General features: G+C 36.4%; 1 protein-coding gene across 1 annotated transcript in view; it reads right to left on the bottom strand.

The window, feature by feature from the left end:
- Positions 1-215: 215 nt before the first annotated feature.
- HSPE1 (heat shock protein family E (Hsp10) member 1) overlaps positions 216-19,311 on the bottom strand; it is a 42,593-nt gene continuing 23,497 nt past the window's right edge. The window contains exons 3-8 of the mRNA XM_047720667.1: positions 14,859-14,959; positions 9,141-9,183; positions 8,877-8,963; positions 4,066-4,145; positions 2,408-2,519; positions 216-2,279 (exon numbers count right to left, since the gene is read on the bottom strand). Of these exons, the coding sequence (XP_047576623.1) occupies positions 2,148-2,279; positions 2,408-2,519; positions 4,066-4,145; positions 8,877-8,963; positions 9,141-9,183; positions 14,859-14,959 (555 nt within the window). The 3' untranslated portion in view covers positions 216-2,147. The remainder of the gene's footprint in view (positions 2,280-2,407; positions 2,520-4,065; positions 4,146-8,876; positions 8,964-9,140; positions 9,184-14,858; positions 14,960-19,311) is intronic.

The following is a 19,311-nucleotide window of genomic DNA, read 5'->3' as shown; positions in this document are numbered from 1 at the left end:
TACATGTGTATTTTCAAAATTCTGTACACAGTATTAAAGAAAAATAGTAACTTTCATTTAGGTCTTACCTAGTAACAGTGAGTGAATTTCATAGTACAACGAATATGAATGAGATGTCAGTATGAATACGAAAGCAAGCCTACAAACTGATGTTTCTTTTTGGGTTTGTTTTTGTTTTCATGATCACTTCCAAACACAGTATAGGGAAAATGGAATGAGTAAGAAAAAAACATCGTATTTTATTTCCCCCATTAACACCAAATCATATTATTCAGAATGTATTTCAAAATACTTAGCCAGATCACCAATCCCATCCACTGCCTTAGTTCAAATGTTCACTAAGAAAATAAGCAAACAACAGAAATCCATTATGAAACTCCATCTATAGAGAACAGCTACATTGCTATATATAATTTATTAACTTAGTAATTTAGTCTCCCAATATTTACCAAGTTTGTGTAAAAATTTCTATTCCCATTGGTTTATAGTGACATTAATATAAATGCATAATTTCCAAGTCAACATTCCTTTCACTATGAACATAAAACTTAGAAAGATACTTGTGGGTTACAGTAAAGTAATGACTGGCTGCTGGGATAGCACTGTTCAAGGCCAAATAAACGCTGGAAGGCTTAGAATGGCATAAATATATATACACACACTCTCAATACACTACTACTTCCCACATTTCTGCTATACATCCTTGTTGTATAATATGGTATAAATTATTTCCTCAAACTTGAAAAAAAAATCCAGATGAATACATTTTCATCTTCACTTCAAAATAACCCTTTTAAATTAAAATAAGTTCCCATTTGTTAACTCTGTTCAAGAGATGGATTTAAATATTTTCTTCACTACATGTGTAATATTTTTTTTACCCCATCTTAGTGCCTCATTACAACCAGTTTAACAATAAGACCTCCAGTTGTTGAAAGTTGCATTCAGTAGATTAAAAGGTTGTAAAATCTGCAGTTGAATCTTTAAGACATGAATCATAACAAAGTTCAAAAAATGTATGACCATCAACACCCTGGAAGCTGTGAATTATTGCCAAAAAACTCACAAGTGCATATAATTCAAACATAAACTTTGTGGGGAAGGGATGTAAAATAAATACTATAATATTTTTCAATTCTATTTAAATGTTACTTAGATGCTTAGATGAAAGGATTAATACTACCAACAGGAAGAATCAAACTATTTTAAAGACTGCTTTCCAAGTAATTAGAGCAATTTCGCAAAACAAAGATAAGCAAGAGCCTATGCCAATACATTTTTCCTGTAGTGTAATGTAATTGCTAATATGAGGTATAATCTGTAAGCAATTAATACAAATATAAATAGGTATAAGCCACACTAACTCACAGTCTGGTGAAAAGCTTCTCAGCTACTGTAGTTTGGATAGGGAGTTAAAAGAAATGAGAACGGAAGAACAGGGCAGGTTTCCAGTGGGAACGTCATTTACGTGCCTTATCATTATCATCATCTTGTATTTAACAGTCCACCGTTGAAAAAGGTAAATCCTTTCCAAGTATGCTGGTCTAGAATATACTTTAGTAGCACAGTAAGATTATTTAAGTATTACTAATACTTCATTTGCATTTATATTTGGATTATACACATAATCATATGTGTATCAAAAACTATAAACAATTTTAAAACATTTTCATCTCATTTCTGAAAAGTTAACAGTTAAGTCTGAACTATGTACTATAGAATTTTCTAGAATATCTAAACTAGGGGTAAAACTAAAGGAAAACTTGACTATTTCTTTAGTAAATGGCTTGTGCGAAACCTCAAGCTCACTCATCTTTTTATAGATGGGTTTATTTGATGAGGATTGTGATCCAATGATTGTTTAGCAGCAATTTTACCAAACTGTAAATTCTTTATTAACAGGCATTATAAACAGATAATACTAATCTTATTTAAAAACCATGAGTGCCACACTGGTGAATATACAGCTCATGAATAACTTAAAAAGTATTTCCCATTTTAAAAGGCAACACTCAGCATACAAAAACCTATACTAAACAAAGAAGCTATAATATGGATACATGATTGATGTGTCTAAAATGATATATATACAGTACATAATTATTGTTAATTATGTAATCAGTACATTTTTTTCTATATGATTCCCTTCATGCTTCACTTTCCCCAGAAACTGAATTCTGAACTTCCTCTTCTAAAATTGGTACAATCAGGTTATCCTTGGACATCAAATTATATTTCATCACAAATTTAGTAAACCGGTGACACAAAAATGTTTCGTTCTGTAGAGAGAAAGGAAAAAAAGTAATTTTAGCTTACTATTCAGAACCAAAAAAACTAGACATAGCATCAACATATGACCACTATCAATCGCTAAACACGCGTCCGGACACTGAGGAAATACACTTACTTCATATTCGTCAAATATCTGCCGATGGTGGAAATACGCATGTGAGAATATCCTGTAAATCCTACGGCACACCGATCCCAGTTTTGCTACAGAGGATTCCTTTATGCTAACCCTAGAAATAGGAAAGAAATCAGAGTCATAGAGCTGGACAGATCTCACAGAAAAATAGTCTCATCTTCTCAATTCGCAAGTGTGGAAACTTAGACCTAGGGGGAAAAAAAGTGACCAGTGCAAGGTCACAGTACTAGTAGGGGGCAAGACTAGGACTAGGACCCCTGTTCTCTACTCCTAGGCCAGTGCTGTATCTACCTAACCACAGCACCCAAGAAACTCACTGTTGTAACTTTTGAAACTTTAAAGTTCATTGCAATTAAATCCCTGACAAATCAAAACTGATTAAAACTTAATACTTTGTCCACTAAAGATGATTAAAACCACTAAAGGGAATTGTTTTATTCTATGCAACTTGACTTTTTAATAAAAAATGCCTACAAATTTTGGTATTAAAAAAATGTAAAGGGGCACCTGAGTTGGCTCACTTGTTAGGCATCTGCCTTTGGCTCAGGTCATGATCCCAGGGTCCTGGGATCGAGTCCCGCATCGGGTTCCCTGCTCGTGGGGCTCCCTGCTCGTGGGGCTCCCTGCTCCCTCTTCTCTCTCTCCCACTCCCCCTGCTTGTGTTCCTGCTCTCACTATCTATCAAATAAATAAAACCTTAAAAAAAAAAAGTAAAAAAAAATTTAGGGGCACCTGGTTCAGTCAGCAGAGTGGGCGACTCTTGATCTCGGGGCTGAGTTTAAACCCCATGTCAGGTGTAGAGATTACTCAGAAATATAAAATTTTTTAAAATGGGTCACCTGGGTGGCTCAGTGGGTTAATAAGCCTCTGCCTTCACCTCAGGTCATAATCTCAGGGTCCTGGGATCGAGGCCCGCATCGGACTCTCTGCTCAGTGGGAAGCTGCTTCCCTCCCTCTCTCTCTGCCTGCCTCTCTGCCTACTTGTGACCTTTCTCTCTGTCAAATAAACAAATAAAATCTTTAAAAAAAAATTTTTTTTAATGTACATAGGATACTGAAGCAAAAATTAGTATTTTTAACATATTTTATACGACCTCTATATTTGGGGGAAAGAACTTCCAAATCTCTCCACCTGGTAACAGATATCTTAATCGAATAAAGGCCAGGCAACAAATCTCTCCAATAATATAATATACAGAAGCTTCGTCCCAGATCTGAAAAACCTACAGGCAAGATAAAGAATCCTTCGAACACAAGCAGTCCAACTTAGGAAATTCTGCTCTCTAGGCATACCATGTAAGAGGACGCTAGCTCTGCACAGATTCAAGTAAGTCAGTGTGTAAGTAGCCCGACACTAAAGCATGAGGGGGAGAGCCTCGGAGGACGCACAGCAGCGGCGACTACTCTTGACTACACTCACCCGTGAGCTTCAGGGGCCAAGTCCTGCGGCTTTTAGTTTAACCACAACCCTAAATTTCAAAATTTGAGTAATTCTGAACTAGTTAAACATATAATAGCATTAAAAAAAAAGTTTTAAAGAATACAATGCAGTAACAGCAACCTAGTTTGTTTTAATAAAAATACCAATCTTCTAAATTAAATCCAAAAAGTTTAACACTAAGTTTAAAAGCTTTATTTACCTGCTAGGAAAATATTTATTGCTATTCAGAAGACATGCAGCACCATCGAGTGTATGTCTAGTATAGTCTATTGCAGGACACTATAAAAGAAAGGATATACATGAGGTCTGTTTATTATATATTTGTCTTATTCCAAAAACCTGAGCATGTTTGAAGAAAAAGTCTCTTACAATATCAGAATGATTGTAAAATTCAATGTTACAACAAATAAAGTTATATTAAAAAAGTAAACAGGTGAATTAAAAAAAAGTAAACAGGTGAAATTAATTTTAATGATATATTTTATTTAACTCTATATAGCCAAAATTATGTCAACATATAATTGATATAAAAATTATTAATGGGTTTCTTTGGGGTATTTAAAAAATAAGATGTAATTCACATACCATAAAATTTCTCTTTTAAAACGCGTAACTCTCAAGTTTTCAGTATATTCACAAATTTATGCTACCATCACCAACTACATTCCTGAACATTTTCATCACCCCAAAAAGAAACCCAGTATCAATCAGCAGTCAATTCTCATTCTCTCCTCCCCCTAACTTGGAGCAACAATTAATCTACTTTCTGTCTTCCATGGATTTGTCTATTCTGGGTATTTCCTAAAAATGGAATAATATGGGGATGCCTGGGTGGCTTCAGTCAGTTAAGCCCCAGACTCCTGATACCAGCTCAGGTCATGGTCTCAGAGTCATGAGATCCAGCCCCACACTGGGCTCTGCGCTGGCCATGGAGCTTCCCCTAAGAGCCTCCCTCTCCCTGCCCCTCCCCCTCTCAACGCCCCCCTCCCCCACGGACACATTAGCTCTCTCACTCTCTGTCTCAAACAAACAGAAAAGGAATAATATGTGGACTTCTGTGTCACTTAGAATGTTTTCAAGGCTCATCCATAGTGTAGCACTGAGTACTTTATTTTTTTTTATTCAAAATATTTTGAGAGTTTAATGTTTCTAATATATACAAAATGTTGTAATCCCTTATAACTTCCCTTTTATGGCTGAATAATATTCCACTGTGTGCATACACTACATTTTATCTGCTTATGCATCCTGAGTTATTGAAAACTTGGTCATTTCCATGTCTGGCTATCATTAACAATGTAACTATTCTAGTGTACAAGTTTTATATGGACATATGTTCTCATTTCTTTTGGGTATATACCTAAGAGTGGAATTGCTAAGTCATATAGTTAACTATGCTTATCTTTTTAAGGGACTTCCAAACTGTTTTCCTAAGTGGCTACAGTATTTTACAGTCCTATCAGCAGTATATGAGGGTTCTACTCTCTCGACATCCTGGCCAACACTGGTTATTCTCTTTTATATTTTAATCATTCTAGTAGATGAAGGGTATGCCATTGTGGAGTGTATCTTTTCTTTTTCCATTTAAAAAAATGTGGCGAACTATATTTTAGATGAGGGCACCTGGGTGGCTCAGTTGGTTGAGCAACTGCCTTCCGCTCGGGTCATGATCCTGGAGTTCTGGGATTGAGTCCCGCATCTGGTTCCCTGCTCTGCAGGGAGTCTGCTTCTCCCTTTGACCCTCCACCTCTCGAGCTCTTTCTCTCTCTCTCATTCTCTCTCTCAAATAAATAAAATCTTTTTTTAAGATTAATTTATTTAATTTAGACACAGACAGAGATCACAAGTAGGCAAAGAGGCAGGCAGAGGAGGGGGGGCAGGCACAGGCCCCCTGCTGAGCAGAGAGCCTGATGCGGGGCTCGATCCCAGGACCCTGAGATCATAACCTGAGCCGAAGGCAGAGGCTTAACCCACTGAGCCATGCAGGTGCCCCTCAAATAAATAAAATCTTAAAAAAAATTTTTTTAATTTAAAAAATGTATTTCAAATGAATTTTGCCATTTCAACTTTTTTAAAAGTACAACTCAGTGGCATTAATTACATTCACTATTGTGCAACCATCACTACTATGTGTTTCTGACCAAAAGTTTTTCATCATCCCAAACCGAAACTCTATAAACCATTAAGCAACAACATCCCATGCCTACCATCCTTTCTAGATATTTCATGAAAGTGGAATCATACAATATCTGTCCTTTTCTGTATGGTTTACTTCATTCAGCACGATGACCTCAAAGTTCATCAACATTGTAGCATGTATCAGAACTTCACTCTCTTTTATGGCTGAATAATATTCTATTCTATACATTCTGTTGATCCATTCTCATCGTGGTTTTGATGATTAATGATGCTGAGCACCTTTCCATATGTTTTCTGGCCATTTGTTTACCTTCTTTAGAGAAATGTCTATTCAAATCTTTTGCTCACTTTTTAATTGGGTAGTCTTTTAACTGCTGAATTGCAACAGTTCTTTATATATCTGAATACCAGACCCTTATCAGAGATACGATTTATAAAAAATATTTTTCCCACTCTTTAGACTGTCTTTTCATTTTCCTCACAGTGTCAAGGCAAAAAAATTTTTTTTTAAATTTTGAAAAAATCTGATCTATATTTTCTTCTTTTATTTGTACTTTTGGTGTCATATCTAAGAAATCAGTGCCTAGTCCATGTGAAGAGTTACACATGTGTTTTTTTCTAAGAGTTTTATAATTCTGGTTGTTTTATTTGGCTTTTGATCCATTCTCAGCTAAATTTTGTGTAAGGTGTGAGGTAGAAGTCTAACTTCATTCTTTTGTATGCACATATCCAGTTATCTCTTAGTAAGATACGTGATATATTGCCTTCTTGTACTAACTCTTTGAAACTGATATTTTACTTTACACTTAGAGCACATCTCAGATTGGACTACCAACATTAAATGCTCTGTACCACATGTGGCTCATGGCTATTATTGTATCAGTATAACTTTAGATCTTTAATTGGTTTCTGAAAAAAAATTTTTTTGGAGTGGGAAGAAAAGTTTTACCTTGTTTTAGCTGCTTCCTTCCTTCCCTACCCCCCCCTCAATTAATTCTCAGGTAACTCATCCTACTTTCTATCATTTTTAACACCAAAAAGTTGGCAAAATACAGAAGGTTACCAAATAACAAAGTTTTATAAATTCTATTTTGCCAAGCATATATGTAAAATGCTACTGCGGTCTGCATGTGACTGAAAGGGCTAGCAGATAATAATACATTATAACCTTTGTCACTTACACTAAGTGTCACTTATCACTGTGTACAGTTAACTCAATTTGCTGCAATGAGTCTCTTTAATTCTCAAGACATTGAGTAAATCATCACTGGTGCGGAGTACCCTAACTCTTCTACTTCAGAATCCTGCCATTCTTTTAACCCAAAAGAGCAACTTTTTTAGCTACTAATCTGTTAGTTGCTATTATTTCCTGCCTGCATAATTATTCCAAGAGTTCAGAAAGTATCCTTCCAAGATTTTCTTTTGTTTTATTTTTACATTTAAATCCCTTTCCGGAAAACTATCCCTTGAACATTCTACCATGATCTTCCCTTGACATATAAACAATTCAGTGGAGCTTGTCTTCAGCAAGCAATGTTACAATTTTAAGACTCATTCACAGGACTCAATGCTGATGATCATCCTATCTTACATTTAATATTAATCAAGAAAAAAGTAGATGTGACAATGAGAGTACATATAAATCTCACAATCACAAACTGGGTATCTTTTCTACTCTAAAGTGAGAATAAAACATCCTTACTATTTGCAAAAATTAAACTTGTCTTCTTGATTCAATTTCTTAATTGCAATTATCATGTAATTCACTATACTTATTAAGCAGCAATTTCAGTAACTTATCAATAAACTGCTATGTGGGTTTTCCCAGATGTAAAATGATACACAATCTTAATATTGCTTCAATTAACTAACACACACACACAAAAACAGCCTGAATAAAATCAGTCAACCAAATAAGCTCTATTTGCTTAGACAGGTACAAGATACTCCTTATTTTAGAAAATTTACATTCTAAAATAAAAGAACACCAAATGTTCACTTTGCAACTAGAAAGTCACCTGTTGTCAAGTCTTAGAAGTCTAGCAATAAAATGATTATCTGCAGGTCTATAATTCTACAAAACTGGCCTAACCCAAATATTTTCAGCACGTTTAAGTGTCAAGTATAAAGTACTACAGATTGAAAGGAAATGCAGATCAAGGCAAATGCAATGCATAAACAAACCGGCTGTAATTACTGAGATAACTAAGGAAAATTGAATTATGTGCTATTAGATAATATGAAAGAATTATTTCTAACTAAAAATGTTCTATAAACAATTGCTACTTCCTATATCCTCACCTTGACAAAAACCAAATGAGGAGAAAACAAGAATAACTTTTTCAATGTAGGACCAACTATGGAGAGGAAAATCGTTATGGTTGGTTTCAAATAAAGGGTAGGAAATATTAATAAAATGTAGAGCAAAAAATATTGACCTATAAAGTCAGAGAGTCCTAAAGCAACATTACATTAATAGATTAAGCATCAACTAGTAATCACCAACAGTTACTCCTATCAAAAGAAATTATGACTAGAAAAAAAGAAAAAATTATGACTGAATCAAAAAACTAAACACGTATATGTCACCCATTATACATTAGATATCAGCATGATATGACAGATGTTATTCTGTGATAGCCAGTAAATCATAAAGTGAGTTCTAACCCATGATATTGCCCAATTACCAAAAAATTAACACTAATCCTAAGAAATTCTAAAATAGCACGGTGGCAATAAATTTGCAGTGAAGAACTCTAAACCAACTAGCAAAAACAAACAGCAAACTAAACACTAAAAATTTATCTACCACTCTCGGAGAGATTAAGGTTATGATGATTTTATCAGTCATTCTATTTCATAATTTCTCACCTCTTTTGGAGTTTTATGAGCTGCACAAAGAAAAATCCACTGTTCAGTTGCTGTCATCTGAGTACATGTATCTGGATGGCATTCACTCTGTTAGAAAAGAGTTACATTTCTTAATATATAAAGTTTATCATTTGGGTTACTACATTTCCACATAAAATTCTAGAATAATTAGAAATGATGGCTAAGTCCTTGTAAACACCTTAAGTTACAAAAACAGAAAAATCAGAACTTCCAATTGTAGCTTTAACTTAAAGAAAATATTACCTGAAGTTTAACAGCAAGTCCATTTAGTTCAAGACAGAATTGCCTAAAAATGCAAATACATAAATGAAAAGTCTTATCCATTCTCCACATTATTTTTAGAATTTCTAATTATAAAAACAGAATCCCATTCATACCATCCTTCCTCTCTCATCACCATTATCAACCACCATTGGAATTTACAGGGCACATTTCTTAAAAAGACATACAGATTAGTAAGTAAAACCCCAAACTAACAACCCTAATAATGTTCAATATCAGAGTACAGTGAGTCGATCAGACTTATACACTGGAAATTCTGAGAAGTAATCTGTAAATATATACTAAAACCCTTAGGAAGTGTATATTTTATTCTAAGTCATTCTCCTAAGAATCTATTCTAATAAAATAATCAAAATTCCATGCAGATATATGTACAAAGATGTTCAGGGAAAATACACAGAAAAATTTTTTATAAACATTTTTTTGAAATATTCCAAATAATCAGCAATTGCAGAGTTGTAAACTGTTGGTATATATATGTTGTATATACACAAACATTCATATAGAAAAAGGACTAGGGGCACCTGGGTGGCTCAGTCAGTTAAAGGTCTGCCTTCAGGTCAGGTCATGATTCCGGGGTCCTGGGATATGCCCTGCGTCACGCTCCCTGCTCAACAGAGTCTGCTTCTCCCTCTTCCCTCCCCGTTCCTTGTGCTCACCCCTCTCTCATAAATAAATAAATAAAATCTTTAAAAAAAAAAGACTAGATCTTTTATATGCCTATATATTTTACAAGTTTTGTTCTGATTACAAACAACATACTCCTTATAAGAAGTCAAACACGAACATATAATGTACAATAAGAAAATCCTCCATAATTCTACTACCTCTTCCCAAAAGTTATTATTTACAACTAAATTTGATTTTCTATGCAGAGTAAAATATATTGGGATCATATCATACATAATTTTGTAACTTGTTTTTGGTCACTTAGTAGATTGCAAGCATTTTTTCATGATATACTTCTCTTCTAAAACTGCCAAACTAAGAATTATAAAGCCTAGAACAATGCTCAGAACCTAGCGTTTTATACACACACACACACACACACACACACACACACACACACACATATATTTTTTAATTTTATTTATTTATTTGACAGAGAGATCACAAGTAGGCAGAGAAGTGGTGGGGGGAGCAGGCTCCCCGCTGAGCAGAGAGCCCAATGAGAGGCTCGATCCCAGGACTTTGAGATCATGACCTGAGCTGAAGGCAGAGGTTTAACCCACTGCAACACCCAGACACCCCCAAAAATATTTTTGAATAAATGAAGAATGGAGGAAATTTCATAGCATCAAGATTATCTTTTTTTTTTTAACCATTTTTAAGATTTTATTTATTTAACAAAGAGAGACATAGCAAGAGAGGGAACACAAGCAGGGGGAGTGGGAGAGGGAGAAGCAGGCTTCCCGCTGAGCAGGGAGCCCAATGTGGGGCTCGATTCCAGGACCCAGGGATCATGACTGGAGCCAAAGGCAAATGCTCAACCAACTGAGCCACCCAGGCACCCCCAAAATGATCATTTTTATATGATATGTCATTTTTATATCATTGTATATGAAAAGACAATCATTTATGTTATAAAGCTAACTTACTTTATTGCTGTCAAACTACTGAACGCACTACCTCTTAAAAATTTACCAATCACTATGTTTCCCCAACAAATGAGAACAATCTGATTCCCTAAAAATACAAAGCTACAAAGGTAAAAGACAAGACAGTCCCAAAGGGGGGGAAAAAAAAAAAACCCACACACCAAACCCTGCCCACATATGAAAGAAAAACTATTTAAAGTTTATGATAACAGAAGAAATCAAACAGCCAAATTTTCACTTGTCTATGAATGTATTTCCTTTGAGATCTCTAACAATAATGCTCTTTTTAAATCACAAAAATATCACTACTTCTGAATCAGCACATCACCCTCTACTCCCCCATATCTGTAACTTTGCATGTTTCAGGTTTTCGAGTTGTTTTCCACTCAGTAATAAAGACAGGTGGCGAAAAATAAGTTTCTCATCTAATTTAGCTCCCTTAGGGCCAATAGCAAAATTAAGCTACCAATCTGGCAGTGCTATGGGTACAATCTGTGGCACACAGTGCAAATTTAACAGCTTCAAGTTTACTCAACATAGGGCTAACAGATACAGTTGTGCAGCTGAAGAGACAAGCCAGAGCTGAAATCCAGCCTACACTGTAATTTCTAAACCATGCATCCTGGCATGGGATTGTATCCACTCAGAAGGAGCACCTCTTCCTATTATAAATATTCCATATGGGCTAGTGAGAGATTTGAACGAAGTCTCGTTAACACCATAATTATCAACTATATTAACCAATAAAAAAGAGCAAGTATTAAGCCTCAAATCAATTACATCAAGCACATGAAAAAAACTAAAAAGTTACTTCTGAAACTCTTCTTGGTGAACTATAAAGATGTATAGACTATGATAAAGACACAAAAGAATATATTTGTGATGTTTAATACATAAATACAAAACCAAAATAAACTGGATAATATTCAATGGAAAAAAAAGTAAAAATAACAGCACCAGAACAGGAGAAAGATTTTATAAATGTGCAATATAAAATATTACATATTTTATAGTCTAAGTTAAATAGGGAGGAAGAGTTGTTCTTAGATCTGAAATTAAGATCTTGTTTACTAAAATCAGCCCTTGGGGGTACCTGTTGGTAAAGCATGTGACTCTCGATCTCAGGATTTCAAGCCCCATGTTGGGTATGGAGCCCTATAATAAATCAATCAATATAAATTTATGAACTCTAAAATCAGCCCTCACTTCTTTGGAATTACACTTGTGGAAAAAACATCCTCATTTATTTTCATCATTAATCTCAACAGGTAAGTAGGTCGTTATTTTCAAAGCTGATTAAAGTAAGGCAGAGAATATGCACTGAAGTGCTACCTTGATTTATAAGAGCAGGAAAATATCTACATGTTCATACTTTCAATTATCATGCATTAAGATGTAGTTTTTAAAAACTGGATCTGGAAAAATGAACTATTGGGACTTCATCAAGATCAAAACCTTTTGCACAGCAAAGGAAACAGCCAACAAAACCAAAAGACAACTGACAGAATGGGAGAAGATATTTGCAAATGACATATCAAATAAAGGACTAGTATCCAAAATCTATAAAGAACTTATCAAACCCAACATCCAAAGAACAAATAATCCAATCAAGAAATGGGCAGAGGACATGAGCACACATTTCTGCCAAGAAGACATCCAGATGGCCACGAGACACATGAAAAAGTGCTCCACATCACTTGGCATCAGGGAAATACAAATCAAAACTACAGTGAGACACCACCTCACACCAGTGAGAATGGCTAAAATTAACAAGTCAGGAAACCACAGATGCTGGCAAGGATGTGGAGAAAGGGCAACCCTCCTACACTGTTGGTGGGAATGCAAGCTGGTGCAGCCACTCTGGAAAACACCATGGAGGTTCCTCAAAAAGTTGAAACAGAGCTACCCTACGACCCAGCAATTGCACTACTGGGTATTTACCCTAAACATACAAATGTAGTGATCTGAAGGGGCACATGCACCCAAATGTTTACAGCAGCAATGTCCACAACAGCCAAACTATGGAAAGAACCTAGATGTCCATCAACAGATGAATGGATAAAGATGTGGTATATATGTACAATGGAATACTATGCAGCCATCAAAAGAAATGAAATCTTGCCATTTGCGACAATGTGGATGGAACTAGAGGGTATTAAGCTGAGCGAAATAAGTCAATCAGAGAAAGACAATTATCATATGATCTCTCTGATATGCGGAATTTGAGAGGCAATGTAGGGGGTTTGGGGTAGGGAAGGAAAAAAATGAAACAAAATGGGATCAGGAGGGAGACAAACCATTAAAGACTCTTGATCTCACAAAACAAACTGAGGGTTGCCGGGGGGAGGGGGGGAGGGAGAGGGTAGTTGGGTTACGGACCCTTGGGAGGGTATGTGCTATGGTGAGTGCTGTGAAGTGTGTAAGCCTGACGGTTCACAGACCTGTACCCCTGGGGCTAATAATACATATGTTAATTAAAAAAATTAAAAAATAAATTGGATCAGGGTGACTGCGAGCTCAGTCAGTAAAGCATGCAACAATTAATTTTGGAGTTGTGGGTTTGAGCCCCATGTTGTGTGTAGCAATTACCTAAATATAAACTCTGAAAACAAAACAAAACTAGATCAAGTAGTCAAGCGATTTGTCCAAGAAACTGGTGGAATACAAAGAAATCTTAGCAACCTGATATTGCTGAACTATTATGATAAGACATGATGTCTTAGCAATATCTAGCAAGAAATGTGATCTAATTTATTTATGGAAAGTCCTATTTCTACTCCACATATTATGTAAAAATCAACTCAGAATGTAACAAACCCTGATGAACATATATTTCATGCTACATTCTTTATATTTCACCTATCAACTCATCTCAGCTCCCATTTACAGTGGCAAGTTTGTAACTTCCGGAAACAACTTTGTAACTTTAGGATTTAGCTGTTTTTAAAGTTAACTCTAGTTAACTAGTCATCAATTTGCTCATTTAAAGGGCATCATGAAAAAGTGCCCAAGCTCCTTACCTCAGAATTACAATTAAGTTTTTAAATATTCATTTATTTGAGAGAAGAGAGTAAGCATGCGTACACATATGCTTGCAAGCCAGGGGGAGGGGCAGAGATAGAAAGAGAATCTCCAGCAGACCACGTGCTGAATGTGGAGCCTGACAGGGGACTCAGTCTCATGACTCTGACTGACATCATGACTTGAGCTGAAATCAAGAGTCAAACACTTAAACTACTGAACCACCCAGGTGCCCCCAGAATTACAATTAATCTTTATTTATCACATGGAAGACTAGAAGTTCACAGTAGGCAACTCATCAGGTACCAAGCCTAGACTAGGGCCTTCTTGTGATCCTCTATAGGAAAATAAAGTTTGGGGTGCCTGGTGGCTCAGTGGGTTAAGCCTCTGCCTTCAGCTCAGGTCATGATCTCAGGGTCCAAGGATCGAGCCCCGAATCGGGGTCTCTGCTCAGCAGGGAGCCTGCTTTCCCCTCTCTCTCTGCCTGCCTCTCTGCCTACTTGTGATCTCTCTCTCTCTCTGTCAAATAAATAAATAAAATTTTTTTAAAAAATCTTTAAAAAGAAAAAAGAAAAATAAAGTCTATCTTGAGTGGATAAATTGAAATAATGCATTTGTGGTTAAGGAATAATTTGTGGTTAAGAAAAACTGTGCAGAGGCACCTGGCTGGCTCAGTACATAGAGCATGCAACTCTTGATCTTAGGGTTGTGGGTTCAAGTCCCACTTTGAGAGGTAAGGTGTAGAGATAAGAAGAAAAAAAGATAAGGAAAGAGGGAACGGGCTCCCCGCACCCCCGGGAGGAGAAAGAGAGAGAAAGAATAAAAGAACAAAAAGCTATGTAAATAGAAAATAATGCTCATATCCATAAATGAAGAAAAAAATCAGTAAATAACAAAGATGAAAACTTTGTAACACTGAAAACACAAAAGCTTTAAAATCTGGCTGTTTAAAGTCTGCGATTACATAAAGATTTTATTTATAATTCATAATCATCAACATTAAAGATTATTTTTACAAGAGGAAGTACTACTACTATTTTGATACATCATAAAGATTTACCTTAAATGTTCATATTTCCATACACCTTCATCTTGGCCTTCAGGTGGTTCAAGTATTTTGTCAATATTGGAACAGTCTGCTCTTATGTTTTGTTGAATATACTATAAACAAAAAAAGTCCTCATAGTTAATTAAGATATTATACTTCATGATAAATCTTATGTTAAATATATTTAATTTTTGAACACATGACTGCTCTTACGTTCCAACTTTTTTGGGTTATACATAAAACAAGAAACCAAGTACAAAATCATAATCACTAATTCAGAAGAAAGGAGGTAATCCTTACCTATGCTTTCTCCAATTCAACTTCTTTGGGGTAAGATCTACCATATAAATGCAGATACAGTACTTACCAGGACTGGATATGGGATCAAAACTGTAAACTACAATCTTCCTAAGAACATAAAATGTAGACGATATAACTATGGTATACAGTATCGGATTCCACTAATATCAATTATCTAGAATAGGCAAATCTATGAAGACAAAAATAGAGTTGTTTAGGACTGGGGAAAGAAGAGGAGACAAAGGAGAACAGAGATAACTGCAAATGTAAATGAAATTTTTTTCAAGGGGGAATGGAGATCTTCTAAAATCAGACTGTTGTGATTGTGTGCAACCTTGTGAATATACTAAAAACCATGTATATATATTTTAAATGAGCGATTTCTATGGTATGTGGTATCCCATAAAGTTGTTTTCAAAAAATGTCCAGCAGAAAAACTAAGTTAAAAGAAAAAAAGGCATGGACATTCACTTTTAATTTATGTAAAATAAAACTTTAAATTTCGGATCTTTTTTTTTTTTTAAAGATTTTATTCATTTGAAAGACAGAAATCACAAGTAGGCAGAGAGGTAGGCAGAGAGAGGAGGAAGCAGGCTCCCCGCTGAGCAGAGAGCCCAATGCGGGGCTCCATCCCAGGACCCTGAGATCATGACCTGAGCTGAAGGCAGAGGCTTTAACCCACTGAGCCACCCAGGTGCCCCATAAACTTCAGACCTTTTTAATGTTTCATGCATTCTATGATATAAATACTGTGAAATTTGAATAGGTTATATTAGCTTAAAATGCCTGATTACAGAAACTGAATAACTACAGGGCCTGTTAAAGCTATCGTTTATGCTTATTTTCAGGCAATATTTCCTGAAGATTACTCTCATGTCAAAAAACTGCTCAAAAGATTCTGACTCCCTAATGCCTATTTATTTATTTTAAGATTTTATTTATCCACTTGACAGAGATCACAATTAGGCAGAGAGGCAGGCAGACAGAGAGAGAGAGAGAGAGGAGGAAGCAGGCTCCCTGCTGAGCAGAGAGCCCGATATGGGGCTTGAGCCCAGGACTCTGGGATCATGACCTGAGCCAAAGGCAGAGGCTTTAACCCACTGAGCCACCCAGGCGCCCCCCTAATGCCTATTTAAACCACTCTCCCTAACTTTCTTTTTTTTTCTTTTTTTTTTTTTTTTAAAGATTTATTTATTTGACAGAGAGATCACAAGCAGGCAGAGAGGCAGGCAGAGAGAGAGGAGGAAGCAGGCTCCCCGCTGAGCAGAGAGCCCGATTCGGGGCTCGATCCCAGGACTCCGAGATCATGACCTGAGCCGAAGGCAGCGGCTTAACCCACTGAGCCACCCAGGTGCCCCTCTCCCTAACTTTCTGACCCAAAGTTCTAAATTCCAAAGTTCTGCATGAAACTGATTTTCTCCTCAAGCAGAAAACAGCAAATTCTTTACCTTTTCCACTGGCCACCTCAAACTCCATACAATTTTTTTTTTTAAGATCTTATTTATTTGAGAGAGAGAGAGAGAGAGAGAGAGAGAGTGTGTGTGTGTGTGTGTGTGTGTGTGTGTGTGTGTGCATGAGCAGGGGGAGTGGGAGACGAAGAAGTTAACTCCCCGCTAAGCAGGGAGCCGGATATTGGGCTCTAGCCCAGGACTCTGGTATCATGACCTGAGCGGAAGGGAGACTGAGCCACCCAGGCACCCCCACACTATTCTTTCCAAATTCTCCCTCCCCCAGCACATTCAAATCTTTTCTGGTTATTCTAGTACTCACAGAACTCTGATTTCCTCCATTTGTCACTATATAATCTAAATTAGCAATTTGTCTATGCACTCTTACCTTTCCTGCTCCCTTCACACCTCCTATAGAACTCTTACAAGCATTTATTTATATATAATATGTAACAGTTATTATCAAGGGTCTCCCTCAAATAAAAAAGAGAATTTTAAATTTTAGTATTAGCATCTGGCACATAGGAGATTTTTAACAAATGTGTATTGTCTTTTCCTAAACTATATTACTTGAAGTCAAGGATAAAGATATGTAATTACCTAAAATGTTAAAGCCATGAAAGATTAGGGATGAAAAAATTTACCAGAAATGGAGTGTGGGTCCCTGATTCTTTAATATTCTTTAGTGGTACCAAAGACCGTTTGGTAGTGAGCACACAAAAATATATTCTCTGCAATATGGTTTGCTCATAATCAATATTAATTTTTTTTTTAAAGATTTTATTTATTTATTTGACAGAGAGATCACAAGCAGGCAGAGAGGCAGGCAGAGAGAGAGGAGGAAGCAGGCTCCCCGCTGAGCAGAGAGCCCGATTCGGGGCTCGATCCCAGGACTCCGAGATCATGACCTGAGCCGAAGGCAGCGGCTTAACCCACTGAGCCACCCAGGCGCCCCTCAATATTAATTTTTTAACTACATATTTAGTAACTGAATTTATGTATAATTATTAAAGTTTTTATAAGTAGAATTATAAGCTGTCAACCGTTAGGGAATCTAAAACTTTTTTTACTGATGATTTATCAAAACCTGTTTAGCCTGCTAAAACAAAAATATCAACATTTTCTATGGGATTAAATAAAACCAGAGCCTAGGGGCACGTGAATGGCTCAGTCGGGCATGTGCCTTTGGTTGTAATCATAACCCCAGGGTCCTGAGATCAAGCCCTGCATTGGGCTCCTTGCTCGACAGGAAGCCCGCTTCTCCCTCTCCCCTGGCTTGTGTTCCCTCTCTCGGTTACTCTCTCTCTCTGTCAAATAAATAAATAAAATACTAAATAAATAAATAAAACCAGAGTCTAGACATAATATTCAAGATGTCCAGAATACAATCCAAAATTACTCGATATACAAAGAACACATGAAAATCTCAGTACAAGAAGAGTGTACTGGAGGAAGGGAGTTGTGGGAAGCTGTTATTGTTTAATGGGCACAGAGTTTCAGCTGTTAAAAGCTGAAAAGTTCTTTTAAAAAAAGATGAAAGGGCAACCCTTTTGGGTCCCTTCCTCTTTGGGAACTTTTTACTATCACTCAATAAACTGCTTTGCTGACCACCAAAAAAAAAAAAAAAAAAACCTTCAGATAGAGTTGGTAATGATCACACAATAATGTGAATGTACTTAATGCCACAGAACTGTACACTTAAGGGGCCCTAGCTGGCACAGTCAGTAGAACATGCAATTCTTGATCTCAGGGCCATGAGTTTGAGCCTCATATTGGAGGTAGAGTTTACTTAAAAAATTAAAAACTTAAAAAAAAATACATTTAAAAATGGCAAAGTGGGGGCACCTGGGTGGCTCAGTGGGTTAAAGCTTCTGCCTTTGGCTCGGGTCATGGTCTCAGGGTCCTGGGATCGAGCCCCGCATCGGGTTCTCTCTGCTCAGCAGGGAGCCTGCTTCCCCCTCTCTTTCTGCCTGCCTCTCTACTTGTGATCTCTCTCTGTCAAATAAATAAATAAAATCTTAAAAAAAAAATGGGAAAGTGGTAAATTTTATCCTACATATATTTACCACAATAGAGAAAAGCAGAGTGAACACCAGACAAGAAAACCCAAAGAAACCCATGCCAAGACACATAATCAAAGTGCCAAAAACTAAAGATAAGCCATTGAAAAAAGATACAGGACCTACAAAATGTTTAAAAACTGTAGCTTTCTCATCAGAAACCACAGACAGATGGCACATGTTGAGAGCGCTGAAAGAAAAGAAGAGTCAGGGCACCAGTGTGGCTCAATCAGTTGAGATTCTGCCTTTGGCTCAAGTCACGATCTCAGGGTCCTGGGATTAAGCCCTGCATTGTCATCATCGAGCTCCCTGCTCAGGGGACAGTCTGCTTGTCTCTCTCCCTCTGCGCCTCCCCCATCCCTTGCTCACTCACCTTCTCTCTCAAATAAATAAAAATCTTAAAAAAAAAAAAAAATTCGTCAGCCCAGAATTCTGTATCTAACAAATATACCCTTCAGGAATGAAGATAAGGACATTATGAGAGGAAAGAAAACTAAGGATAATTCCAAGCCAGCAGATCACTCTGAGAGAACTGCTAAAGGAAGTTCTTTAGACAGAGGAAATAAATAACTAACAGCAACAGAAAAATTTAGAATATCAGGAGCAATCGAAATTATAAATATCTGGGTATAAATATAATAAACCATTCTCCCCCCG

Source organism: Lutra lutra, chromosome 3 (genome assembly GCF_902655055.1).
Source record: "Lutra lutra chromosome 3, mLutLut1.2, whole genome shotgun sequence".
Classification (NCBI taxonomy): Eukaryota; Metazoa; Chordata; class Mammalia; order Carnivora; family Mustelidae; genus Lutra; species Lutra lutra.
Note: the sequence above shows the minus strand (reverse complement) of the source record. Positions and strands in the feature narration are given on the sequence as shown.